Raw genomic sequence first — 27251 nt, 5'->3', positions numbered from 1 at the left:
TTTCAACACCGGGATTCCCAACGGCTGCCCAGCCCAGGCTCCGCCCCTGGCTGGCAGGGAAACCGAGGCCCAGTGGGCATCAGGCCTGGGGAGGCAGGACAGAGAGCTCCGGTGTGCCCCATGCGCAAAGCGGCCTTGTTATGCCCATTTCCAGGTGAGCAAATGGAGGCCCCGGTGCGATTCAAACCCTCTGGGCCCCACCCTTAACCGCGCATACAGTCATCTTTGAAGACACATGCAGCTGAGTCTCTTAAAACAAGAAGGGCCACGGCCAGGACCAGGTTGGAGTGTGAACAGCTGCGTGCGAATAAAGCCCAATGGCTGCACACACCGGGTTATCCATCCGTGCAGCCCTCACCCCCGACCTTAACTGGACGCTTAACTGCGGGATTGATTTTGGGGGTCTGTTCCAGTTCTCAGCGGGGCCTGGAGACCGTGGACAGAGATTTAAGTTCCCGGGGGCCTCAGCTTCCCCACTTGTCAAATGACGGTCAGCTGGTCCCACCCCGCATGGCTGTGTGTGGAAAAGAGGAAACACCTGCAAAAGAGCAAGCGCTGCCTAAGTGAGCCTCACGTGAATTCACCACGAGGGCCCCGCCGCCGCCCGCGCATCCCGGGGCATCCAGGGCCGTGCGTCCTGGATGCTGTGGGCCCGGCGAGGGGCCGGGTTTGGACGAGCGGAGAGAGGACCCCGGCGGGGCGCAGGGGACAGGTGGGCGGTGCGCGGTGCGGGGGCCCGGGAGTGAGGGCGGCCCCCCACCCCCAGCTTCTTTTGTCTCCCGAAGGCTCGGGCGCCCGGGAGCTCGCCATGGAAACGCGCGCCGGGAAAGGGGGGCAGAGAGGCGAGAAACCCGGAGACCAGGACAGTCTCCCAGCGCCCGGCCTCGATGGGGCTCCCCGGGCCCATCCGAGAGGTCCGGGAGGGGAGGAGCCCGCAAACCCCGGCCCATGCCCGCCCCCGCGGGAGACCGAGACCCCGGAGACCCAGAGACTAAGGGCGCGGGAGCAGGGGGCGCGGGGAGGGCGACGGACGCGCGCGGCGCCCCCGACGCGTCGAGACAAAGAGCCCCCGCCCCTAGCGCCGCCTCTAGGCCGCCGGGCGCGGGGTCTCGGGCCGGGCGGGGCCCCTCCCTCCCCGCCTCCCCTCCGCCCCCGCGGGGGAGGGGCCGGCTTTGTGCTAGCCGCGCCGCAGCCCCCGTCGCCGCCAGCTCCGCCCACAGAACGCCGGCGCGCCAGGTGAGGGGCCTTCGGGCTGAGCGAGGACCCCACCGCTCCTCGGGTCCCGAAGGCCCCCGCCCTGACGCGCGGGACGGACCCCGGCCCGGAGGCCCCTCGGCCAGGCCGTCTCCGCCCTCTCTGCCGAGCCCCCTCCCGGCTCCCCATCCGGAGTGGCAGCCGGAGCGTTGGGCAGGGCCGCAGTGCGCGGGGGAGGCCGGGGGCTCCCCTCTCCCCGGCCTCAGTTTCCCTGGGCGGTTCCTGCGCATCCTGGCCCGCCCCTCCTCCGCGGGCGCCGGGCTCCGCGTCCCCCCAGGGCTCAGTCTGCGCCCCTCCCTCCTCCAGCGCGGCTTCGTCCCCTCCCACCACGGCCTGTGGCGCCCCCGGCACCATGATCTCGACCAAGGAGAAGAATAAAAGCCCGAAGGACAGCATGACGCTTCTGCCCTGCTTCTACTTCGTAGAGGTGAGTGGGGTGGGGGGTGGTCGCGCTGGTGGGGGAGGGGCAGAGGCCTCAGTTCCGCCGGTCCTCGGGGACCCCCACGCCGAGGGACGGGCACAGCTAGGGTGCCTGGGGGTGGGGGTGGGTCAGAACACTTGGGCTCTGTAGGACGAGTAGGCGTTGCAGAGCCGCAGAAGGCTGTCCTGCAGGAGCTGGGCAGATGCTGGGAGGCGGGGCCTGCAGTCTGGGGTACGGGTCAGCAGCGCAAATGAAGGGGCTGGAGCAAGGCGCTGGGGGCCGTGGGTGGCGGGGCGCGGGGTATGGATGCGGTGTCTTCCTCCAGCGTGAGGACCGGAGGCCTGAAGGTCTGAGTTGAAATCCCTCCTCTGCTAATGTTGGAGGCTCCTGCACTTCGCCAGGCTCTGATAGAACAGGCTGGGCACAGAGTGAAGGCCTCGTGAGTGTCTAAAAAGTAAAAGACGGTAAATGCAGCCACCTGGCACATACTAAGCGCTAATGACCAGACAACGCGTAGCCACACTTAGATGGTTAGCACCTGGGTTACCCACAGTGCACCCTGCTTGCCGTGCCGGGAAACCCAGCTCCAGCGAGGGGCCCAGACAAGGTGCGGGTGGAGGGGGGGGCGGGCCACCAGACCTGAGCAAACAGCATCCCCTGCCACCCTGTGCAGGGTCACCCAGGCTGGTGGGCACGTACCTCCCCAACGGGCAGGAAATCTGATGATTCCTCAGATTTGCATTTGAATCCTCATTACAGTAGGTTGTACCTTCTCAGTGTTCTCCAGGCATCACGGAGACAGCACCCCCACTCCCCAGGCGCCTACCCACCTCCACTTCCCACTACTCTCCCCTGTGTCCCCTCCCAGAAAACCTTTCACACCCATTGAAGTCCACCAGATGTGCAACCTCCCCCCACCACCTTTGCAAACACAAGTTCCTGCCCTTGGCTTTTTTCTAGCGGAGATCTTTGCTTACCATCGTCCCAGGAAATGGTGCCCCATCCTTTTTCACCGCCATGTAGTACTCCAGTGCTGGGCCCCAGCCCCAGGGAGTTGGGCACTCGGGTGCTTCCGAGCCTTTGTGTCTCACAGACATTCCTAGAAGGAGACTCTTTAAGCCCTTTGGCCTGTGTCACCCCACACAAGTGTGCAGAGCTTATCTGCAGGGTACCTCCCTGGGGAGCAGGGTGTGGTCACTCGGGAAAGACCCCAAAGTCCTCCCACGGAGGCGCCCGCGTGCGCGCCTGTTTTCCCGCAGTTGCGTCTACCCCAAGCGTTAGCGGCGTCTGGATTTGACCGACCCAGTGGGTGAAAAACCATATCCCAGTCCCGGTCTGCATTTCCTTTACGGCCAGTGTTCCATTCCTTCTTTTTTTCTTTTCTTTGTTTTTAAACACACACGCCCCCAAAGCAAGCAAGTTGGCTCGACATCGTGGGTGTGTGTGAGTGATCTTCCTTTGGTGCAGAGATACGCGCTGAGGGGTTCCTGGTTTTCAGCCGAGGGTCTTGGGAAGCGGTGAGAGGCGGGTGGTGGGATTCCGGAGGCACTTACAGGCCCTCAGGTGGTGGCGGGCTCTGATGGGGGACCCCCACCACCCAACCTGCCACGCGGGGCCTCCGGTTCTCCCTCCAGTCTGGTCCGGCGGGCAGATGCGGGCAGAGGCTGGAGGAGAAGCAGGGGAGCCGGCCAGGCGTTATAGCCACACGGCTTGGGACTTGGAAGGTCGTGCGGGGTCTTCAGCACGACCCTGTCGCGGAGAGATTTGGTGATTTTAAGGCGCTTCCCAGTCCCCACGTAAACCCTCTTTGTGGCCTGACGCTGTCTGCCCGCCAAGCCAGATGACCCTGACCGTGATCACGGAGGCAGCCGCTAACTGCTGCTAATACCACTACAGGCTCCACGTGCGCCAGACTCTAAGCGCTTTCAGTGTATTTGCTTATCCAGTCCTGCATTGAAGCCCTGGGTGGTGGCCACTTTATTGGTCCTGTTTTCAGCTGGGGAAACTGAGGCGTCAGGAAGAGGTGGAGCCAGGATGCAAGCCCAGGCAGGTGGCTTCATTTAACTGCCTTGGGCCTCATGCCTACATGCAGCAGGCACTCAGTAAACGCTCCTTGCACACCAGCCCAGCTCCTGCAATCCCACCTTTGGCACTTCCCCTCTGGGAGCCCCCGGCCAGGGCTGCATGGAGGGCCGAGGCCCCTCTCAAGGCGCCGTACAAATCGAGTGGAGGTGGGGGCTTCCCAAGGCAGCTGGGCGCCGTTAGGGGCCTGCCTACTCTCTGGTCCCCAGATGTGCCAGCCCCACCTGGCCCTGGTGGGGGTTTGAGTTTGAGATCCTTGGACCAGAAGGGGAGGCAGAGGACACCGGGAGGTTCTGCTTCCATAAGAAGGTTCCACTGGAATCTGCTCAGTAGCTTTGCAGCACGAGTGGGTGAGTGAGTGAGGTGTAGATCCTTTCCCCCTGCCCTCCTCGGGCGCCATGTCTGCGACTTGGTCAAACGCAGCTCAGTTTTCCTGAACCTCAGCCTCCTTCCCGTTCGTCACGGCTGCTGTGAGCAGGAGTGTCATGTGTGCTGTGTGCCTGTCACCTGAGGACACATGATCAGGGTGTGCAGAAGGACAGTTGCACAAATGAATGATTCAAAGAATTCGTTCATTTATTCAGCACCTGCCATGGACCAGAGGCCCATCTTCTCAGGGCTGAGTGTGAAGTTGGCACATAGAGGTACAGGGTGCAGAGGAAATAAAGCAGCGCAAGGGATGGAGAGGCTGGTGCCAGGAAGGGAGTCTCCGAGGAGGGCCAGACACCCCAGAGGAGTGTCTAAGTGCGTCCTTCTATCCCTGAGAGGAAAGGCCCAGAGGCAGGAACCTGTCTGTTGTTTCTAGGTTGTTCAAGACAGCAAGGGTAGCTGGAGGAGAGAGATGAATGAAGTGGTGAGTGGGTGGATGGATGGACTGTTGGATGGGTGGGTGGTATGATGGGTGGGTGGATGGATGGATGGATGGAAGAAAGGAAGGAGGCAAGCATGAGTGGGTGGATGAATGGATGGTGGATTGGTAGATGGATGATGGAAGATGATGTATGGAGGATGTATGGAGGATGGGTGCTTGGATGGATGGATGGAAGGAAGGGAGGATGGATGGATGGGTGATAGTTGGATGGGGGAAACGGGTGGGTTGATGGATGGATGGGTGGGTGGAAGAAAAGGAAGGAAGTATAGGTGGATGGATGGATGATGGGTGGGTAGATAGACGGATGGGTGGGTGGGTGGGTGCATTGATGGATGGATGGATGAATGGATGATTGATGGATGAGTGGAAGGGTGGGTGGGTTGATGGATGGATGGGTAAGTGAAGCAAGTATGAGTGGACGGATGATGGCAGATGATGGATGGATGATAGATGGATGGGAGGATGGATAGGTGGATGGCTGGATGAATGGAAGGAAGGGTGGGTGGATGAACGGATGGATGGGTGGATGTTGGATGAATGGATGCTTGATGGATGAGTGGATGGGTGGGTTAATGGATGGATGAGTAAGTGGATGGATGGATGGTGAATTTATGGATGGATGATGGCTGGCTGGGTGGTCGGCTGGATGGGAAATGAATAAATGGATAGAAGCATATTGGAAGTTGATGGACAGAGGGATGGGTGTTTGAATGAATGGATGATTGATGGATGAGTGGATGGTTGGGTTGATAGATGGGTAAGTGGATGGATAATTGATTTGTGGATGGATGGAGGGAGGGGTGGATGGAAGGAAGGCTGGGTGGATGGATGAATGGTTGGGTGGAAATATGAATGGATGCATGGGTGGGTGAGTGGATGGAAGGAAGGAAGGAAGCATGAATTGGTGGATAGATGGATGGTTGATGGAAGATGATGGATGGATGGATAGAGGTGGATTCATTGATGGATGATGGAAATTAATGGAGGGATGGATGATGGATGGGTGGATGGATGAACAGATGGGTGGGTGGGCGAGTGGTCAGATGGATGTAAAATGAATAAGTGGTTACATAGATGTTGGAAGTTGATGGATGGAGGGATGGGTGTTTGGATGCATGAATGATTGGTGGAAGAGTGGATGAATAGATGTTGGATGGATAGTGGATTTATGGATGGATGATGGTTGGGAGGAAGGATGGATGAGTGGATGCATGAATGGTGGATTGATGGATGGATAGGTGGGTGGAAGAAAGGAAGGGGGAAAGGAAGGAAGTGTAGATGGATGGATGGATGAATAGGTGATGGATGGATGGGTTGATGGGTGTGTGGGTGGGTGGATTAAAGGATGAAAGGAAGGAAGGATAGGTGAATAGATGGATGGATGGATGTTGATGGATGGGTGGGTTGATGGATGGATGATGGAAGATGGATCAATGGGTGGTAGATGGATGGGAAAATGGATAGGTGGGTGGGTGGATGGATGGATGATGGGAGGATGGGTGGATGGGTGGACAGATGGGTGGGTGGTTGGATGGATGGAAAAAGAATAAATGGATAGATGGATATTGAAGTTGATGATGGATGGGTGTTTGGATGAATAGATGATTGATGAGTGGATGGCTGGATAGACAGACGAGTAAGTGGATGGATGGTGGACTTCTGGATGGATAATGGATGAGTGGGTTGATGAATGGACGATGGATGGATGAGAGGATGGGTGGGCTGATGAATGGATGGATGAATAGGTAGGTTGATAGATGGATGCACAGATAGATGGGTGGATGGGAGAGTGGATGGGTGGATGGGTGGGTTGATGGATGGATGGGTGAGTAAGTGAATGGATGTATAGGTAGATAGGTGGAAGGAAGCAAGCAAGCAGGAGTGGATGGATGAATGGATGGTGGATTGATGGATGGATGCTGGAAAATGATGGATGGATGAATTATGAAATGGAAGGAAAGAAGGAGAGGTGGATGGATGGTGGATTGATGGATGGATGATGGATGATGGAAGATGGATAGATGACAGATGGGTGGGTGGATGGATGGAAAGAAGGACGGAAGCAAGCAAACAAGGGTTCATGGATGGGTGGGTGAAAGAGAGGAAGAAGGGAAGGGAGGAAGGAAGTGGAGGTGGGTGGATGGTTGTGGAGGTGGGTGGATGGTTGGGGAGGTGGGTGGATGGTTGGGTAGGTGGGTGGATGGATGGATAGATGGGTGGGTGGGCAGATGGATGGATAGAAGGAAGGATGGATGAGTGGATGGTAGTTTGATGGATGGATGATGGAAGATGATAGTTGGATGGTTGATATATGAATGGGTGGGTGGATGGGTGGGTGGGTGAGTGGAAGTAGGAAGTATGGATGGATGGATGATGGAATGGTTGGGTGAGTGGATGGAGGTGGATTGATAGCTGATGGAAGATGATGGAAGGATGGATGATGGATGGATGAATGGGTGGGTGAGTGATGGACAGATGGGTGGGTGGGTGGGTGGGTGGATCTGTGGATGGGTTGATGGATGGATGAAGGGGAAAAAGGAAGCAAGCATGGGTGGATGGTTGGATGTTGGATAGAAGATTGGGTAGATGGATGGATGGGTGGGTGGATAGATTGTGGATTCATGTATGGATGATGGGAGATGATGGATTGATGGATGACAGATGAATGGTTGGGTAATGAGTGAAAGGAAGGAAAGAAGGAGTGAAGGAAGGAGGTGTAGGTGGATGGATGGAAGGAAGGAAGGAAGCATAAGTAGGTGAATGAATGATGGAAGATGATTGATGGATGAATGGATGGATGGAAGGAAGGATGAGTGGGTGGATGGATGGTTTGATGTATGGATGATAATGGAAGATGTTGGACAGATGATAGATGCGTGGGTAGATGGAAGGAAGCAAGCAAGCATGGGTGGAAAGATTGGTGGGTGGAAGAAAGGAAGAAGGAAAGGGTGGAAGGAGGCGTAGGTGGGTGGACAGATGATGGATGGGTAGGTGGAGGGAAGGATAGGTAGATGGGTGGGTGGGTGGATGCATAGGTGGATGGGTGGGTTGGAGGAAGAATGAGTAGATGGATGGTGGATTGATGGGTGGATGATGGGAGAGGACGGATGAATGACAAATGAATAGATGGATGAACAGGTGGATGGATGGGTAGTGTGTGGATGGATGGAAGGAAGGAATCAAGCAGCATGAATGGGTGGGTGGATGGATGTAGGATTGATGCATGATGGATGGGAGGATGGATGCGTGAATGGATGGGTGGGCTGATGGAGGGATGGGTGGATGGTTTGATGGGTGTGTGGGTGGGTGGGTGGATGGATGGGTGTGTGGGTGAGTGGATTGATGGCAGGATGGATGTATGATGGGTGGATGGAAGGAAGGGAGGAAGGGTGGATGGATGGACAGATGAGTAGGAGGGTGGTCTGATGGAAAATGAATAACTGGATAGATGGATCTTGCAAGTTGATGGACGGGATAGATGTTTGGATGAATGGATGATTGATGGATGAGTGGGATGATGGATGGATGGAAGGAAGGAAGGAAGGATGAGTGGATGGATGGTGGATTGATGGATGGATGATGGAAGATGATGGATGGGTGGGCGGAAGGGTGGGTGGGTGTGTGGTTGAATGGGTGGATGGAATATGGATAAGTGGGTGGATGGATGATTGATGGGAGGAAAGATGGGTGGTCAGATGTATAATGAGCAAATGGATGGTTAGATTTTGGAAGGTGATGGACAGAGGGATGGGTGTTTGGATGAAAGGATGATGATTGTTGAATGGGTAGATAGGTGGTGGTTGGATGGATGAGTGGGAGGGTGGGCTGATGGATGAATGGGTGAGTAAGTGGATGGATACACAGATAGATGGATGGGTCGATGGAAGGAAGGAAGCAAGCATGAGTAGATGGGTGAATGGATGGTGGATTGATGGATGGATGTGCATGGATGGATGGATGGATGGGAGAAAGGAAGGACAAGAGGATGGATGGATGGTGTATTGATAGATACTGGAAGATGATGGGTGAATGGAGGGATGATGGGTGGGTGCGTTGCTGAATGGATGGATAGGTGGGTGGAAGGAAGGAAGGAAGTGTAGACGGATGGATGGTGGATGGGTAGATGGATGGATGATGGGTGGGTGGGTGGATGGAGGGTGGATTGATGGGTGGATGATGGATGGGAGGCTGAATGGGTGGGTGGATGGGTGTTCAGATAGATGGATAATGAATAAATGAATGGGTAGATGTTGGAAGCTGATGGATGGGTGTTTGTGGATGAATGGATGATGGGTGGATGGATGGGTGGACGGGTTGATGGGTGTGTGGGTGGGTAGATTGATGGATGGAAGGAAGGATGAAGGGATGGATGGGTGGATCAAAGGAAGGAAGCATGAGTGGATGGATAGATGGATAGAGGTGGATGGATGGATGATGGATGGGTGGGTGGGTAGGTGGATTGATGGATGGATGAGTGGGTTGATGGATAGATGGTTGGGTGGACTGGTGGGTAGATGTATGGATGGGTGAGTAAATGGATGGATAGATGGATGGAAGGAAGGAAGGAAGCATAAGTGGATGAATGAATGGTTGGTTGATTGATGAATTGATTTTGGAAGATGGATGGATGGAAGGAAGAATGAGTGGGTGTATGGATGGTGGATTGATGTATGGATGATGGAAGATGATGGATGCATGGGTGTGTGGGGTGATGGATGGATGGATGGGTGAGTAGGTGGATGGATGTATGAATAAATGGATGGAAGGAAGAAAGGAAGCAAGCAAGCATGAATAGTAGATGTATGGACGGTAGACCGATGGATGGCGGCTAGATGGAAGGATGAGTGGATGGATGGATGGATGGATGGTGGATTTAGGTTAGGAATAGGTGATGGAAGATGATGAATGGATGGATGGGTGGATGCTGGGTGGATGGATGAATGGAAGGAAGGATGAGTTGATGGATGGTTGGTGGATTGATGGAAGATGATGGGTGGTTGATGGATGGGTGGGTTGGTTGATGGTTGTGTGAATAGATGGATGAAAGGAAGGAGGAAAGCAAGGAAACAAGCATGAGTAGATGGATGAGTGGATGGTGGATTGATGGATGGATGAATTGGTTAATGGGTAGATGGAAGAAGGAAGGAAGGAAGGATAAGTGGATGGATGGATGGTGAATTCATGGCTACATTATGGATGAATGGATGGATGAATGATGGATGGGAGGGATGAATGGATGAATGATGGATGGGGTGATGGTTGGATGGGTATGTGGGTTGATGAATAGATGGGTAAGTGGATGGATGGGTGGGTGGGCTGGTAAGTGGAGGGTAGTAAGTGTGGGTGGATGGATGGATGATGCATGGATGGGTGGGTGGATGGATGGAAGGAAACATGAGTGAACGGATGGATGAATGGAGGTGGATTGATGGATGATGGAAGATAATTGAAGGATCGATGATGAATGGATGGATAGTGGATGGATGAATGGGTGGATGGATTATGGATGGATAGATGGGTGGGTGGGTGGATGGGTGGTGAGTGAAGCAAGCATGAATGGATAGATGAATGGATGGTGGATTGATGGATGGATAATTGAAGATGATGGATTGATGGATGGGAGGATTGGTGGATGGATGGAAGGGTGGGTTGGGTAGGTGGGTGGGTGGCCAGATGGATTGAAACTGAATAAGTGGATAGGTGGATGTTGTAAGTTGATGGATGGAGGGATGGGTGTTTGGATGAATGGATGAGTGGATGGGTGGGTGGGTGGATGGATGGATGAATGGGAGGATAGATTGGTGGGTGGGTAGGATGGTTAGCTGGAAGGAAGGAAGGAAGGGTGGATCAATGTGTGGGTGGATGGGTGAGTGGTTGGGTGGAAGCATGAATGGATGATGGATGAATGGGGGGGTGGGTGTTGGATAGATGGATGGGTGGTTGGGTTGATGGATCGATGGCTGATGGGTAGGTGTGTTGATGGATGGGTGAAAGGAAAAAAGGATGCAAGCATGGGTTGATGGATGATGAATAGATGGGTGGATGGATGGGTGGGTGGATGGACGGAAGGAAGCATGGGTGGATGGTTGGATGATGGATAGATGAGTGGGTGGATGGATAGATGGGTGGTTAGATTGATGGTGGATTGATGGATGATGGATGGATGGATGGATGGGTGGGTAGGTGAGTGGAAGGGAAGAAGGAGGGAAGGATGGAAATGTAGGTGGATGGACATACGTATGGATGGATGGATGGGTGGGTGGGTGGGTGGATGGATGGATAATAAATAAATGGATGAATGGATGTTGGAAGTTGGATGGATGGATGGATGGTTGTTTGGATAAATGAATGATGGATGGATGAGGGGATGGGTGGGATGATGAATGGATGGTTAGATGTATGGATGGGTGAGTAAATGGATGGATAGGTGGATGGAAGGAAGGAAGCTTAAGTGGATGAATGGATGGTGGATTGATGACTGGATGATGGAAGATGATGGATGGATGGATGGATGGATGGATGGGTGGGTGGGTGGGTAGGGTTGATGGTCAGATGATGGACTGATGGATGAATAGATGGGTGGGTGGATGGGTGTGTGGGTTGGTTGATTGATGGATGGATAGATGGAAGGAAGGAAGGAAGCATGCGTGAACAGATGGATGACGGATGGATGCATGGAAGGAATGTTGATGGATGGGCTGATTAGTGGATCGATGAGTGAGTTAGGGGTGCAGGAATGGCTCTGTTGGATGGATGGATCTGTGGATGTTACCCAGATGGGTGGTGGGTCACTGGATTGCTGAATGAGCTGATCCGTGGGTGAACGGCAGCAGCACGGACATGTGGATAGGTGGATGAATCAGTGAAGGGACTGAATTCATGGGCGGATGACTCCGTCAGCGAGTGTGGCATGACCCTGGCCAGTCCCGTTCCTGCAGCTGCCCATAGTGGCGTCCTCCGTCGTGTCTCTCTACTTCCTGGAGCTGACCGACCTCTTCAAGCCGGCCAAGGTGGGCTTCCAGTGCTACGACCGCGCGCTCTCCATGCCCTACGTGGAGACCAGCGAGGAGCTCATCCCACTACTCATGCTCCTCAGCCTGGCCTTCGCTGCGCCTGCGGCCTCGGTGAGTCCTGGTGCGGGGCGGGGCCGGCTGTGGGCACCGCGGCCGGGAGCCCGACTGAGCACCTCCCCGTCTGGCAGATCATGGTGGGCGAGGGCCTGCTGTACTGCATGCAGTCCCGGCTGTGGGGCCGCAGCGGGGGCCCGGGCGGGCCCGAGGGCAGCATCCACGCCGGCGGCTGCAACTTCAACTCCTTCCTTCGGCGGACGGTGCGCTTTGTAGGTGAGTCCCCCACGGCGTCCGCACGCTGAGGGGGGCGGGTCTGGCCCCAGCTCCCGCGCCCGGCCCTAACCCTCCCACCCCGCAGGCGTCCACGTGTTCGGCCTGTGTGCCACAGCCCTGGTGACCGACGTCATCCAGCTGGCCACGGGCTACCACGCACCCTTCTTCCTGACGGTCTGCAAACCCAACTACACCCTGCTGGGCACATCGTGTGAGGCCAACCCCTACATCACGCAGGACATCTGCTCCGGCCACGACACCCACGCCATCCTGTCTGCACGGTGAGCGTGTCCGGCCCCCGTCCCGTGGAGCATGCAGGGAAACTGAGGCAGGGGCCCAGAGCTGGTGGGGCTCACCCGGGTGCCTCTTGCAGGAAGACCTTCCCATCCCAGCACGCCACTCTGTCTGCCTTCGCTGCTGTCTACGTGTCGGTGAGTCCCGGCCGGCCCAGCCCCATGCCCTGGACACCCCACCAGGACCGGCTGCCCTGACCACCCGGCCTGCCCCCCTGCAGATGTACTTCAACTCGGTCATCTCGGACGCCACCAAGCTGCTGAAGCCCATTCTGGTGTTCTCCTTTGCCATCGCGGCGGGCGTCTGTGGCCTCACCCAGATCACGCAGTACCGCAGCCACCCCGTGGATGTCTACGCCGGCTTCCTTATTGGTGCTGGCATCGCTGCCTACCTGGTGAGGGGCTGAGGGGAGAGGTCTGGGTGCCCAGGGGGAGGTCTGAGGGGGGAGGCCAGCCCCACCCTGGGGGACTCTGCTGAGTTTTGTCCCTTGGTAGCTAGAGACAGAACCTCACGGGCCCAGACCTGCCCAATGTGCAGAGTGAGCGACCTGAAGCCAGAATTTGTCCCATTGGGAGAAAGGCGGACTTCCCCTCTCGGACTCCCACGGCAAGTCTGTGGCTTGCTGGGGACCCTGGTCTTTGGCTGCCGGCCCCACGCCCAGCCCGTGTCTCATCCTTAGGCCTGCCACGCTGTGGGCAACTTCCAGGCCCCGCCGGCAGAGAGACCAGCGCCCCCGGCGCCTGCCAAGGATGCGCTGCGGGCGCTGACCCAGCGGGGCCACGACTCGGTGTACCAGCAGAACAAGTCCGTGAGCACCGACGAGCTGGGCCCCCCCGGGCGGCTGGAGGGTGTGCCCCGGCCTGTGGCCCGCGACAAGACCTCACTGGGCAGCCTGAAGCGGGCCAGCGTGGACGTGGACCTGCTGGCCCCACGCAGCCCCATGGGCAAGGAGAACATGGTGACCTTCAGCCACACGCTGCCCCGCGTCAGCACGCCCTCGCTCGATGACCCCGCCCGCCGCCACATGACCATCCACGTGCCTCTGGACGCCTCGCGATCCAAGCAGCTCATCAGCGAGTGGAAGCAGAAGTCGCTGGAGGGCCGCGGCCTGGGGCTGCCGGACGAGGCCAGCCCTGCGCACCTGCGGGCGCCAGCGGAGCCCATGGCCGAGGAGGAAGAGGAGGAGGAGGACGAGGAGGAGGACGAGGACGAGGAGGGGGAAGAAGGGGGTCCAGCCCCGCCTTCACTGTACCCCACCGTCCAGGCACGGCCGGGGCTCGGGCCGCGGGTCATCCTCCCGCCGCGGGCTGGCCCGCAGCCACTGGTGCACATCCCCGAGGAGGGGATCCAGGCTGTGGCAGGCCTGTCCCCCAAGAGCAGCGCAGCCGTGCGGGCCAAATGGCTCATGATGGCAGAGAAGAGCGGCACCGTGGTGGCCACAGCCTCCACGCAGCCCCGCGTGGCCAACCCGCCACGGCTGCTGCAGGTCATCGCCATGTCCAAGGCCCCAGGCGGGCCGGGCCCCAAGGTGGCCGAGACGGCCTCGTCCTCTAGCGCCAGCTCCGACTCCTCCCAGTACAGATCGCCGTCAGACCGTGACTCCGCCAGCATCGTCACCATCGACGCCCATGCGCCCCACCACCCTGTGGTCCACCTGTCTGCGGGTAACGGGCCCTGGGAGTGGAAGGCGGCGGGCGGTGGGGCCAAGGGGGCTGAGGGGGAGGGCGGCTATGAGCTGGGGGACCTGGCTCGCGGCTTCCGTGGGGGACCAAAGCCCCCGGGCGTGTCCCCAGGCTCCTCTGTTGGTGACGTGGACCAGGAGGAGCCGCGGTTTGGGGCCGTGGCCACCGTCAACCTGGCCACAGGCGAGGGGCTGCCACCGCTGGGTGTGGCCGACGGGGCCCTGGGGCCGGCCAGCCGAGAGTCGACACTGCGGCGCAAAGCGGGCGGCCTGGTGCTGTGTGAGCGGGAGGCCGTGGAGGCAGAGGCGGAGAGCTACTACCGCAAGATGCAGGCGCAGGCGGCCCGCAGGTTCAAGGACTGAGGGCGGGGGCGGGGCCGCGCAGCAGGGGGCGGGGTGGGGGGGGGTCTGGCCGAACTCAGACGTGGGGCCCCATCAGACAATAAAAGGCGATCGTTGAGCGGGGTGCGGCTTTTTGGAGTGTCATTTCGGTCGCAGGGCCCAGCAGGCAGACCCGGCCTCCGGGGCCCTGCGCGCGCAACTGGGGACAGGGATCTGTCTGGTGGAGTGCAGATGTGGGGCCCTATCTCCAGGCCCCCTGAAACCCCCAAGCGAGAAGTGAGGGGAACAACACGGCTGAGTTTACACAGAGGAGGAAACAGCAGTGAAACAAACAGGCCCAATAAAGAGGGAAATCAAGTGCAGGATACAGAGAATTTATTCAGAGTCCAGTACAGACCGGCCAGACCACCTCCTACATGTGGACAGGAAAAAAGAGCCTACAGAAAAGGTAGGAGTTGTTATAAAATTGCTTTAATTCAGTTCTCTCCGCATTACAAGCCGGCAGCGGGCAGTGGCCTGCCATGCTCCTTACAATACTGAGCCTGTAATTGCTGTTATCAAAATATACATCTGTGTCACCATAAAAAAACCGCAATTGCTGCCCCTCACGTCTTACAACAGGTATAAAAAATTATAAATATTTACACCCTTGTTCCACCCCGACATGGAAACTTGAGGCCCAGGCCCTGAAGGAGGGCCGGCCAGCACAGGGCCTGCGCGGGGAGCCCCTTGGACCCGTGAGTGCAGGACAAGGCGGTAAAGACCGGAAGGTTAGGGCTGCTGTCCCACCTCCTGGGGTCCCAGCATTAGAGGCAGACAAAAAAACAGAAACAAAACTTTGGTCCAAAATTTGCAGGAAAAAAGAAACCCTGAAAGTTTAAGAGCACTTGTCCTCCGGGACAGAGGACAGTTGTGAGTAAGGCATCGGCAGGTCGCAGACGTGCCGGCCCCATTGTGTCTGCCCTGGAAATTAGATCCTGCCCTGCGATTCAATGACAAGGAATAAAATAAAAGTACAGTATACAAAGTCATACCACGAGGAGAAAATTTAGGTTACACTCATACCATTTTTATCATCTTGCTATATAAAACGTTATTTAAAACTATTTTTTGCATATAAATGAAAAAGATTAGAATATTTGGTCAACTGGAAATATTGCTAGGCACAGGTGTCTGCAGCTGCATCGAAGCATAATACAGAGATTATGGTGGAAACAAAGCTGAAGAAGCGACGGGGAGGGGCCCTGGGGCTGGGGGGGGCAAATGATACAAGGATTGGGGGCGGCCACACCTGGCCACCCACGGTCTCCCACCACAGCAGGCACACGATCCCATGGGAGGCCGACACCCCCCCCCAGGCCCCCAAACCCCTACGCGTCTGCTACCCCAAGATAGGCCCTGCCAGAGCAGTGGGTTTAAGGCACAAGAAAGCCGAGTGGAGGTTTGGGAGCGCCCGCCACACAGACTACAGAAGGCACGGGCAAGGGGCTGGGCTGGGCCTCCACGGTCACCAAGAGCCTGAGGTTGGCACCCCACCTCCCCCAGGTGAGCAAGTGAATTCGATTTAATTTCTTTTAAAAACAGGTAAACTGATTTCTCTTTAAAAAAATAAAATCTCTGGTCTTTTTTTAAGGTCACTTCAGCTGCTTTTTAAAGTGGCTTTTTTTCTGGAATGATGGAAGTTGTCGCCGGGTGCCCGGCAGGCTGGTCCTTGGTGGCGGCCTAGATGGTGGACTTGGAGAAGGACACCCGCAGGTGGTGGTTCTCACCCAGGTCGTGGTTGTGCAGGTCGATGAGCGCCTGGATGGCCTCCTCCACGGAGCCCATCTGGATCAGCGCCATTTTGCGGTCCTTCCTGCGGGGAAAACGAGGGGGACACAAGGAGGCGTGAAGGGCCGGGTGGGGCAGGGCAGGCCCAGGGGCAGCGGGGCGAGGGGGTGGGGCTGGGCTCACTGGAAGAACTTGAACCCTTTCACGATCCCGCCGTTGCTGGAGAAGAGAATCTTGAGGTCATCCTCAGAGATGGAAGGCCTGCAGGGAGAGAGAGGGACCTGAGCCACTCCGTGGAAGGTCAAGGCCATTCCCTCAAGACAGCAGCTGAGTGTCCAGGGAAGGGTGGGGTCTCCAGGAGCTTTTTAGGGGCCCCAGAAACAGGTTATCAGAAAATGACCATAAGCATCTGAAAGGTGCACTAGAAGCAGAGCTGGGCCTCCAGCAAGGCCTCCCTACGGCCTGTGGAAGCCCCTGGAAGCGGGAGCATCCCAAGAGACCTCTACAGGCACTCACGGGATGTTGGAGAGGTGCAGGGTGCACTCACGGGATGTTGGAGAGGTGCAGGGTGGCCGAGGGTGGGAAGATGTTCTGGAAGTTCTTGGAGCCGGGCTTCTTGAAGCGGTGCAGGGGCGAGTTGCCATAGTCCTTGGTCAGGCCCTGGTCCTCCTGGCCCTCACGGGGCAGCTGCACGTTCTGGTGCTTGGAGAGTGTGATGCGCACCGGCTTCCCGTGCAGCTTGTGCCCATTGAGGTGGCTCATGGCTGGGGGGGAAGACAACACAGGACCCACGTGACCCAAGGCCCCTGGCCACCGCCGCCGCCGCAGCCCCGCAGCCCCCCAGCCCCCCGGCCCGGTGGCCCTGCAGCCCTTACTTACCCAGCTGGGCCTGGCTCCCGTCAGCCATCTGCACCAGGGCGTTCTCCTTCTTGTTGAACAGGATCTTCACCCGCTGCACGTCGCCGTACACGCCTTCGAGGGCACAGGGACAGACTGCTGAGCCGCCCGGGCCCCGCGGCCCCTCCCCGCCGGCCCCGCGACCCGCACTCCCGCACAGGGCTGGCTCTCCCCGCAGCTCTGCTATTCTGCCTGAGAAGCTGTCTAGTCACAGGGAGCGTTACCGGGAGGGCTGCCTTCAGCAAAGAAGCCCTGAAATCCAGGAAAGGCCAATTGCCAAGAACCATCCTGCGGCTGCTACCGACACATCTACTCTGCCAATAGCATGCGGGGCCGTAAACCATGCTCTGGAGTCCAAATCAGTAGGCAAAGCGCAGCCCAGACAGCACGCTCGGACGTCTCAGAGCGTGACAACCACCTCAATTACACGAAAACAAGATAATAAAAGTGGGAACGATAACATACCGAAAAGAATAAAGAGGCTTTGGGGTGTGACTCTCTTTAGAGGACAGCAGAGCAAGGCAGCGAGGGACAGGGAAAGGGAGAGGTCAGGGGGCGAGTTGGAATCGTCCACCACGAGGAGGCAGCCCCGCAGGCGTGCAGGTTGATGGATGATGAAGTTGTCAGGATGTTAATATTCAAGGGCAGGTTGGTTTCCGGAGAGCAGGGTTTGAGGGGGAATTTTGTTTTTATTTATTTATGGTTTTGTTTTGTTTCAAGCAACAACAGGAAGCAGAAGTACCGTGCAGTCAGTTGGCAAAGAAATTCCGGATCAGGGCAAGAAAAAAAATTGGGAAAGGGGAAGGGGAGAAAAGAAAAAAAGTAGCAAAAACACAGGTCAGTAAATACATAAGAAAACACGCGGTGTCCCATCAGTCAAGACCACACACACTACGAGCCACGCGCCGGGCGGACAGCAGGAGTGCCCCCCGCGGGGAGGAGACGGCGCCCGCCCGCCCCCCCACTCCCCCAACAGGCCCTCCAGGAACTGTCTCCCCGGGGCCCGCACCAGGGCCTCCAGTCAGGCTCACTGGGGTGGCTGTTAGCAGAGAGCTTGGCTAGAGGAGCTGGGACAGGGCTCGAGAGGCCGCAAGTCACACATGCTCAGACAGGCAAGAGAGCAGCTCATTAAAATAAACAGGAACCCCGTCTCTCAAGAATCAAAATATCTCGAGCCTTTATCATTTCATCCCAGCTCCCTGAGCTGAACTTGGCCACCGAGACAAGCACAGGCCTGGCTGCCACCTCAGGGACCGTGGCTGGTGGCCTTGGCTTGCACCCCCTCCCCAGAGGCGCCCCGCAGGCCCCTGCAGACCGAGGTTGGTTGGGCTCGAAATTGCAAAACTGCTCTCGTGAACACCAAATACTTCAACTCTCAGCATCATGGAATTAGGAACGTACATTGAGATATTAAGGAAAACAGGAGGACTCCAAGCGCTGCGGAAAGGACGCAGCAGTGAGTGACATCAGTGCAGAGAGGAGAACAGCGTGACACCTGCAGGCACTGGCCAGGCCAGGGGACCCAGCTCCAGGGGCCCCAGTGCCTGGGGGAGGGGCTCAGTCTGCACTAGGACCTGAGAGCAAACTCCCAACTCCTACTTCCGAAGTAGGAGTCCGGAAGGACAGCCTAGAAGAGCCACATACCTCGGGGTTGAGGTTGCTGACCAGCAGGACAGCATTTCCTGCCCCTGCCAGGCCTGGGATGGCGATCCGGCCCGCCGCTGCTGCCGCTGCCGCCGCCGACGGGATGGCCAGAGGAGCCAGGGCCCCGTGCACGTTAGGGACGGAGAGGCCTGGAGGGAAGAGGCAGTCAGATAAGCAGCGGCGCCCACCTTGTCTGAGACAAAAACGCGGGTCCTGCCCATCCTCATGCAAACGGAGACACGTAGGGGTGGGGTGGGGTGGGGAGGAGCGGCTGGCCCAGCGGCACGGCACGCCTGCGGCTCCTCCACGCTTCTCGTGGCACAGACCGTGCTGGCTTGACCGTCTACATGCGCCAAATAGCACAGAAAGCTCCAGCTCCTCGGATGCAGGATTGAGCCCAACGGCCTCGGCCGTGCTCGCATGCAGGTGCCCGTCACCATGCAAATGGCACGCCGGGCGGGACAACAGGCTCAGGACTGTCACGTAGGTGGGCGCCTGGCCCCCGGGAGGGATGCTCAGGTGTGCCCACCCAGCTCACGCCGCTCGCTTACCAGGCCACTTAAACGCACCTACTAGGGGCATATCCCTCCAACCACCGTGCGCTGGTCCTCACGGGCGCTTGAAGGGAACCAGACCAGAGACTGTGGGGTCAGCGGGCTCTCTGCACGGCCCTGCCCTACGACTGCCCTGTCCAGGCCCCGTGGGGAACCTGGAGGCCTGTGCCCAGGAAGGTGGGCTCCCCCCGTGACTGCGCCACGTCGGCTGCCGTGGAAGCAGAGCTACGGGAGAGGTGTGGCATGCAGAGGCGGTGGTGGGGACGAGCGTTTGAATACCTGCGGCTTGAGGAATGGCAAAGGTGGGAGGGAAACCAGCTCCTGCGTACGGAGAGGCTGACATTATACCAGGCGCACCTAGAAACAAATGAGACACTAATCATCGCACCCACGGGTGCGAGCCGGCTGCCAGCGCCCCACTCGGTGGGTTCTGGGCTGGTGCTATGTGGGCATCCGGGAGACGGGCGCCTAGGACCGAGCTACGTGCCCTGCCCCCCACCCCGCCCCGCTGCCATCCCACCACCGGGCATCTTACCGAAGGCTGCGGCCATGGTCTGGTCCAGAGAGGGCTGGCTGTCGCCGGATGGCAGATCGGGGCGTGTATAGTCGCGGCTCTTATCGTTGTTGTACTTGACGTTGAGGCTGGTGAGCTTGGAGAAGTCGATGCGCAGGGTGCAGCAGGCGTTGTAGATGTTCTGGCCGTCCAGCGACTGCGGGGGCAGCAAAAGGGCTGTGAGTGGGGGCCGGCAGCCGGCGGCGCGGCTGCCCCGGGGCCACTCACCAGCTTGGCGTGCTGGGCGCTCGCGGGCTCGGCGAACTGCAGCAGCGCCTGGAACTGACTGTTCTTGGTGAAAGTGATGATCTTTAGGACGGTGCCGAACTTGGAGAAGATCTACGGGAAGAGCACGGCGGAGGGATTGGCCTCAGCCCGGAACCAGCCCCTCCCGCAGGCTGGTGCCACCCCGCCACCCCCCTGCCTCACCTGGTGAAGCACGTCCAGGGTCACCGGGTAGAAGAGGTTCTCCACGATGATCCTGAGCACTGGGCTCTGTCCAGCCATTGCCATCCCCGCGTCCACCGCCGCGGCCGACGCAGCCAGGGCCAGGTTTCCCGACTGGACTGAGTTCACCGCCTGCAGGGCCGCCTGGGCCCGCTGTGGGGGCAGAGCCGTGAGTCCCATCAGCCCCAAGGCCACCGCCCACCCCACCCCCCTCCGCCCGCAGCCCAGGGCGCGCACTGCCTGGTTGGGCGAGCTGTCTGTCTTGAGCTCCTTGTGGTTGGAGAACTGGATGTAGATGGGCTGGCCGCGCAGTACGGGCGTCACCGACGTATAGTAGTTCACCATGGTGTTGGCAGCCTCCTCCGTGTTCATCTCGATGAAGGCCTGGGGGAGGGTCGTGTGTGAGCCAGGCCTGGACCTGGGAGGCCCGGCGACCACCCCAGAGAAGGCCTAGGCCTTGTACCTGGTTCTTCCCTTTCAACATCAGGAGATTGGTGACCTTCCCGAAGGGCAGCCCCAAGGAGATGACCTCCCCCTCAGTGACGTCACTGGGCAGCTTTCGGATGTGGATCACCCTGGAGGGCACGCCTGTGCTCCTGTTGTCCCCTTTGAACTTCTTGCTGTCGTTTCCATTTGCTGCAAAAGGATGGTGTGCATGGCACGAGGCACTTCCTGGCTCCCCTAGAGCAAGGGACCCCTCTCCTGGTATCGGCTTCCTCCCAGCTCTGGGAGGCTGCTGGGACAGGGAGGTCTCCACACCTGGCTCCCGGGGAAGTGAGGCTCAAGGTCACCAAGGCCAGGACCAACCAACCCCAAGTGCGCTCCTCAGAGACACAGAGGAAGTGCTCCCAGGTAAGGCCGCAGTTAGGGTTACCTGTGGAGGCCGAGTTACTGCTCATGATAAAGGGTCCGTTAGTGACACAGGCAGAGAAGAGCTCGTCAGATCCCCGCTGGAAGAGAGGGGCGGGTTGGAACCGAGCCGCATCTTCACCGCAGCGCCCCCCAACCCTCCCTACGGGGGCCCAGTGGTTCTGCACCCAAGACACAGCTCCTTTCCCCACCTGCGGAGCCCCTGGGGGGTCTTTCCCCAAGCAGGGCCAGCGTCTCGTCCCCTACAGGGGCTCTGCGCGGCCCGTCCCCCCACCCCCCGTGCCTGGGGTCTGCACGGGCTCAGGCTGGCTACCCCGAGGCTCGGCCGTCGTGCTCTCAATCACCACAGAGCCACTCAAGGCCCACGAGGACAAAGCCCCCTTGTCACACACACTGCAGCCACCCGCTCAGCCGCAGGAGTCTGTCCTACTTTCCAGTCTGAGGAAACCGGAGCCCGATGACCAGAAAGGCCACCTCTCCAGGCGGCGGGCACCTTGGTGACAAACAAGAAGCTCCCCAAGTGCCCAGCCCATTCTCTCTCCAGAAACGACTAGTTGACTCATTAATCTCAATGCAATTGAATCAACTCCCAGAACCAGGTAAGATCGAGCCCAGGGTGAAGAAGCAGACGGGGGCCCTCCTGCCGGGTGAGCACAAAACCCCACCCGAGGGGCAAGGAGACCCCACTGGGTCTGGCTCCCCTCAACAACTTCCGGACACGAAACCGGTGGCCTGAGAAGAATTTCCCTGCCCTAGGTGCCCCGCAGCCTCCCGGCAGAACAGCAAAAACCAGCCTTTCTCAGGGCCAGACCCTCCAACTGCCATTTTCGCCAGCTCGTCCCTCCTCAAGAATACCTTATCTCTGCCCTTCCCTCAGGCCAGCTTAACTGCCACTTACAAACAAGGATGCCAAACACCCAGGGTCCTTCCCACCTTCCCGTGGTCTAGCACCGAAGTTGAGTGGGACACTCACACCCCACCCTGCCCCTCGAGACAAGCCGAAGGAAGCCAGGGAGGTTCAAGGTCTGCCCCTCGGGACAGGAATCGGGCACATGGCAACGCTGCTGGGAGCAAACAGGATGCTCTGGGCCACCCTGGCTGCTAGGCCACCTACTACGGGCATGACCCTGAACCCAGACCCCACGCCGGGCGGGCATCTGCTCCCCAGGGCTCAGGGCTGAGATGGATGCGCAGAGGGCCAGCACCTGAGCCCGTGGAGAGGCTGCAAAGGCTCAGACTCCTGCCTGGTCTTAGAGTCCAGAAAAGGACCCAGAACCGCAGACCACTTACGGGCTGGAATTTGTTATAATGAAGCAAAATGTTAAAAACCCCAAGCACTCCAGGCTGACCTGACCCGTCACGCCCCAGCTCACTTTCACCAAGTGGACCTGGGCGCTTCAAGGCTCAGAGCAGTAGACCAGCCCCAGCCGTGAACGAAGGGCCACATGAGAACCCAGGCAGAATGCCCCTGAGCCACCGAGGACAGTCTCCCCTGCCTAAGTGGTAGGAATGTGGACTTGGAGCCCTGACCCGCCCCCTGACACACAAAGGGCCCCCGTCCAGAGCTGGACAGGGACGGGGCACCCAGGCAGATCCCACACACCGGCTGCACAACCTTAAGAAGAACATCTCGGCTCCTGTCTCTGACAGGTGACAAGCAGGGCCGGGATTCCCTCAGGAGTGGGGCGTTCTTGGCCCCAACCATGTTCTCACAGCAGACGGCCTGGCACGCCTACATCTGCAGGGTCTGTGGGGCAAGCCCCACCCACTTGGCCGCCCATATCCCCCAGGCCTCCCTCCCAGACGCCGCCCCGTCCCCCAGCACGGTGGGGGGGGGGGGGGGGGGCGGGCAGGCGCACGTGGTAACCAGTGGCTCCACAGGAACAGCCCACTGGGGCACAGCCACTCTGCAGGGTAGAAGCCTGGGGGTACGTGGGCCAGTCCATAGTGTGGGGGAGCTCTTCCCAGCTGCTGCCGTAGGGCCCCTGCCCTGAAGTCAATTCAGCACCAACAGCAAACGACCACCGCGCCAGGAACAGCGCCTAGAGTCCCCTTGCTTCTTCATTGATAGCTTACACACCAACACCCCTGGCGCCTCATTTGGGGCCCAGCTTATCCTGAACCTGAGGGAGAGGACCAGGCTGCCCTCCCGGAGGGTCCCCCGGTGCACGCACCCTACAGGCTCAGGGCCTCTGTCCTGTGCAGCCAAGACCCCCGGGGCATGGGATGGAGGAGACAGCCCCTGGAAGAGGTGCTCCGGCTGAAGCGGCCCCCAGAGAAGCAGGGGGAAGGTCCCCGTGCCAATCACAGCACTCCGGATGAAGTCCCTCTCCCTCCTCCCGCCACCAATCAGGTTTTATCTGCAAGAAGATCGGGACAAGCGGTGTGCAAAGACAGTCCGCCTGGGAAAACCGAAACCAGCCCAGGCACGGCAGCCACCAGACCAGAAACCAGCTGCTACCTGCTCCTCAGGACACCTGGCCACCTACGGGGCTCAGGACACACGGCCCGAGGGGGGACACTCTGCCCCCGCCGTCCTGTTTCTCTGAGCAAAAATTATCTGAACGAGGACAGCCTCAGAAGCAGCCTGGAACTACCCCAGAGCCCCCTGAGATTCTCTGGTCCCGCCCCCCCTGCCCCGACTAGCTGCTTGAGGTGCAAACAGACTTCAACTTTACCCACACGAAACCGAGGACAGAAATCCCGTCACCCTGCCGCGCATCCCACCTCCAACCGCAAGCCGTTCTGAGCTTGAGAGCAGGGCAGGGGATCCAGAAATCAGACTGCTGAGGGGCCGCCCACCCCCCGCCCGAGGCAGGCTGTCCAGCCTAGGAGCAGCAAGCCGGGCAGCCCATGGTGGGAGCGGGCAGCCCATGGTGGGAGCGGGCGGAAGGAGGAAGCAACGTCACAAGCGCCTACCTTTGTACCAACTGCTATGTCTGGGACGATGCTGCGGAGAGAAAAAAGGAGACGTCAGCCAGGGCGCCCGCCACATCCCGGCGCCCGAGCCCCCGCTCGAGGCCTTCGTCAGCTGGAAGGCCGGGGCAGGGAAGCGAGCCGTCCGCCCTTTAATCGCCACTTGAAAAGGAGCCATCATTGTCCTCCGGCTCCCTCCCGGCAGGACCCCGGCCCCGCCTCCCGACCCGTCCAAAGACAAAGACACCCCCCTCCACAGGCCCTAGGAGAGACACTTGATGCTGGTTAAGGTTCAGGTGCTGCTGTTTGCTTTCTAGAAACTGGCAGTGCTTGGGGGACGTTTCCAGCAGAAGGCAGGCTGGTAAAAAGGCAACTCAAGGGCCCGAGATCAGAGCTCCGGGCCCCACGGGGCCGAGAAGGGGGCAGCTCGGTGGAAAGGATCAGATAGAGCTGACACGAGTTACTCATCAACCGGGCTCCACGTGAGCGGACTTTCTCCCCCCCCCCCCCCCCCCCCGCAGAGCAGGCCCCGCTACGAAAGGCGGGGCCGGGGGAGAGCACAGCTGCCCCGGACTCCTGGGTCCTGCAGCCCAAGCCCCACCCCCCACCCCCGGACAGCAGAACCCTCGGAGGTCGTCTATGTAGTGAACAGAAACTGACAACAAACTAACGACTCCCAAAATATCAGTTCAGGAGAGAACTTAGCCAGCAACGCCCCTCACAAGGTCACCTGGCCTCCAAGGCCTGGCGGTCCCATGACCAGAGCCTCTCATGATGTCACACAACATGTCCCCCGGCCCAGCCTCGGGCCCGGCAGAGGGCCCCGGGGCCGCCGGCTGCAGGATCCCCCTCGGGCTCTCAGGGAGGGGGCTCCCACCACAGCCTCGGCTCGGGACCTGCCCCATCCTCACCCTCCGCCTCTACGGCGGAACCTCCACCTCTTGCCCTCAAAAACCTCACGGGCCAGCGACAACGACTTTTAAAAATTTTAATGAGTCAAGAAAAAACTTCCCAGAAAGACAAACAATGAAAAGTACGCAGTTTCCCAACTGCTAACCCAGGCCGCCTGGCGGCTTCCTACTCCCAAGCGAGGGCTTCGGACACAGCAAGTATTTTACGTAAAACGGCCTTTCTGGGAAAGATTTTCCGACCTTCCAAAAAGACGGCAGGCCAGTGCTCGCTTCGGCAGCACATATACAAAAAGACGGCAGACCAAAAAGGAGCTGCACCCGGAGACCAGGCCCGGCTGCCTAGGTAACACCACCACCGCCAAAAGACTGCAGATGCGCCCCCAAACCAGATTACGGGGGGCGATGGAAAAGACAAAACTCGAGAATTTGACCAGACGGCCAAGAAAACCGAGCACACGGCCCGCTGGCTCGGGAAAGGGTTCTCTGGGCAAGTCCACCCCAGCCAAAGCGGAAGGCAGACCACGAGGAGATCAAGTTCCTCTTGCTGCAGCAATTTTTCTAAAAGGTTGGCCTCAATTCAGGTTGAAACCTATCATTTCAAACCCGAGACACCGAAGGCACGTGACCCTCCGAGCACTTTTAACCGCCCGCCCCGCCCGGTCGGGCCCAAGAGAGAAAGGAGAGCTGGTTCGAAACACCCCACCACAAAATACCCGCAACTGCCCCTGAACGCTTCCCACGGGGTGCCAGACGGGAGAGCGCAGTTCCACCGGGTTCCACCCCTTCCCGAGAACAGAGCCCCGGCCGCCGCGCGGCCCGGTCCCCTCCCGCCCCGACACCTCGGCACGCGGGGAGCGGGCTCGGGTCCCGAGCCGCCCCGCCCCCACCGCGCCCGGGGCGCTACCCCGAGACGCCGGGCTGGAACAAAGGGGGCGGCGGAGGGCCCGCGCCCTTCCGGGCAGGAGGGCGGCGTCTCCGGCCGCGCCCGGGCCCGCGGCGGGCGGGGCAGGCCGGGGCAGTCCGCGCGGCGGGAAAGCCCGCGCACGCGCGCCAGAGCTGCCGGGAGCGCGCGAGGCCGCGCACGCGCGCGGAGACCATACGGGGCGCGCGGAGACCATACGGGGCGCCGGAAGGGCCACAAGACTCTCCAAGGGCGGCGCGTGCGCGCAGAACCCGGACGGGAAGCGAGAAGAGCCGCGCGGCCGCCGCGTGCGCACGGGACAGGCCTCGTTGGCACCGGAAGCGGGCAGGGCTCCCCCGGACCCCTGCCGCCTCGCGCCCCTGGCGGCCCCCTCCAGGGCCTCACCCGCGCCCCAGGCCGGGGGGAAGGGAGGGAGACGGGCGGCGCCCCGGGCCCGGGGTGGAGGCGGAGCGGCGCGCCAGGACCGTCGCCCCGAGGAGGCCGCGGCGGCGACGAGAAAGAGACTGGAGCGCGAGAAGGACAGGGGGTAGAGCGAACGAGTACTACTCACCCGTCCATTGCACACACAGGAGACCCGCAGGGGACGGAGTGGAGGCACCGGAATAGCAGGAACCGACCCAACGGCTCTGAGTTATAGACTCACAAAATGGCGGAGACGCCCGAACACGTCCCCCGCGCGCTCTGCCCATTGGCTCCTGCCGCGCAGATGGGCGGGGCGAGCGCCGCGGGACCCCGCCAGCGCCTCCCAATGGCTAGGAAGTCGCTCGAGGGGTGGGGCCACAAACAGTGGCAGGCGGCCATTGGGGAAGATGGCCGTCCGTCAGGGCTCGAGGCGGAAACGGCCCGTGGAGTCGGGGGAGGGGCGAAGAGGTGAGGCCACGTGATTGCGCCAGAGCCAGTGAGCGAGCTGCCCTCCTGCGTGGGGCTTTGCTGGAGAAGCCATCTTAGGAGTGGGTACGTGGCGGGTCAGGCGGTGGGAAGCGTGCTTCCCCCAGGCTGCCGCCATCTTGCAAACGGGCAGAGTCCACCTCCACCTCGGGCGTGAGAGCAAAGGGAGGCGCGTCGCCATCTTGAAGTAGGGCAGGAAACCTCCAGGGCGCCACCTTGCTTGTGGGCACCTGGCCGAAGTCCATTTCGAACTTAGACGTTACCCTTAGGTTAGCACGCGAAGTGGCGGCGGCCTAACGCGTCCCAGAGGCGCCGGGGTTGTTTCCACTGCTGGCCACCAAGCTTGTGGCACGATGTGGCCACGGGTCGCCCCTGACTGTCCTTTGTTTGCCCCAGAGCAGCGAAGCCCGACCACGGTCTCCTCGCCTGACTGCAGGAATGGGAAAATTGAAGCCCGGGGGGGGGCACGGCGGACGCCGCCCTGCCTGCCTGCAATGGAAGGAAAATGAGGCCGGGGGCGCACGGACAACACCGCCGTGCCTGCCTGCAATGGGGGGGAACTGAGGCCCGGGGCGCACAGAGCAGACTCCG

The 27251-nt window shown here is 59.5% G+C and overlaps 2 protein-coding genes across 5 annotated transcripts; one reads left to right on the top strand and one right to left on the bottom strand.

Annotated features, from left to right (window-relative positions):
- The first annotated feature begins 603 nt into the window (after positions 1-603).
- On the top strand, positions 604-14317 carry PLPPR3 (phospholipid phosphatase related 3). Of its 3 annotated transcripts, XM_060006504.1 has the most exons (9): positions 604-712; positions 1561-1681; positions 11567-11752; positions 11830-11971; positions 12057-12252; positions 12345-12402; positions 12486-12659; positions 12945-13929; positions 14059-14317. In XM_060006504.1, exons 1-9 carry the CDS (start codon positions 642-644, stop codon positions 14307-14309), a joined length of 2184 nt encoding a protein of 727 aa, XP_059862487.1. In that variant the 5' UTR covers positions 604-641; the 3' UTR covers positions 14310-14317. The 3 variants fall into 3 exon arrangements, with proteins under 3 accessions (XP_059862487.1, XP_059862486.1, XP_059862485.1); XM_060006503.1 differs by having other exon boundaries at positions 12972-14317; XM_060006502.1 differs by having other exon boundaries at positions 12945-14317.
- A 1018-nt stretch (positions 14318-15335) lies between these two features.
- On the bottom strand, positions 15336-26423 carry PTBP1 (polypyrimidine tract binding protein 1). Of its 2 annotated transcripts, none has more exons than XM_060007243.1 (15): positions 26323-26423; positions 23943-23973; positions 21028-21103; positions 20617-20789; positions 20391-20537; positions 20136-20306; positions 19935-20045; positions 19689-19863; positions 19433-19510; positions 18600-18748; positions 17421-17454; positions 16938-17030; positions 16606-16822; positions 16242-16319; positions 15336-16143 (listed from the first exon to the last, which is right to left on the bottom strand). In XM_060007243.1, exons 1-15 carry the CDS (start codon positions 26328-26330, stop codon positions 16011-16013), a joined length of 1674 nt encoding a protein of 557 aa, XP_059863226.1. In that variant the 5' UTR covers positions 26331-26423; the 3' UTR covers positions 15336-16010. The 2 variants fall into 2 exon arrangements, with proteins under 2 accessions (XP_059863226.1, XP_059863224.1); XM_060007241.1 differs by lacking the exon at positions 26323-26423 and adding an exon at positions 25564-25838.
- Between the last annotated feature and the right edge of the window lie 828 nt (positions 26424-27251).

The sequence above is a fragment of the Delphinus delphis genome, chromosome 3, assembly GCF_949987515.2.
Source record: "Delphinus delphis chromosome 3, mDelDel1.2, whole genome shotgun sequence".
Taxonomy (NCBI): Eukaryota; Metazoa; Chordata; class Mammalia; order Artiodactyla; family Delphinidae; genus Delphinus; species Delphinus delphis.
The sequence above is the reverse complement of the archived record's forward strand: the minus strand, read 5'-3'. Positions and strand labels throughout refer to the sequence as shown.

Excerpts from the sequence above, each read along its gene's own strand:
- PLPPR3 (XM_060006502.1), top strand. The coding sequence starts at position 642 with ATGCTGTGGGCCCGGCGAGGGGCCGGGTTTGGACGAGCGGAGAGAGGA. Across the intron at positions 713-1,560 it reads CGGCGGGGCGCAGGGGACAG|CGCGGCTTCGTCCCCTCCCA; the intron begins GTGGGCGGTGCG and ends TCCCTCCTCCAG. Across the intron at positions 11,972-12,056 it reads GCGGACGGTGCGCTTTGTAG|GCGTCCACGTGTTCGGCCTG; the intron begins GTGAGTCCCCCA and ends CCCACCCCGCAG.
- PTBP1 (XM_060007243.1), bottom strand. Across the intron at positions 20,046-20,135 it reads CCCTGGACGTGCTTCACCAG|ATCTTCTCCAAGTTCGGCAC; the intron begins GTGAGGCAGGGG and ends CTCTTCCCGTAG. Across the intron at positions 16,144-16,241 it reads AAAGGGTTCAAGTTCTTCCA|GAAGGACCGCAAAATGGCGC; the intron begins GTGAGCCCAGCC and ends TTTTCCCCGCAG.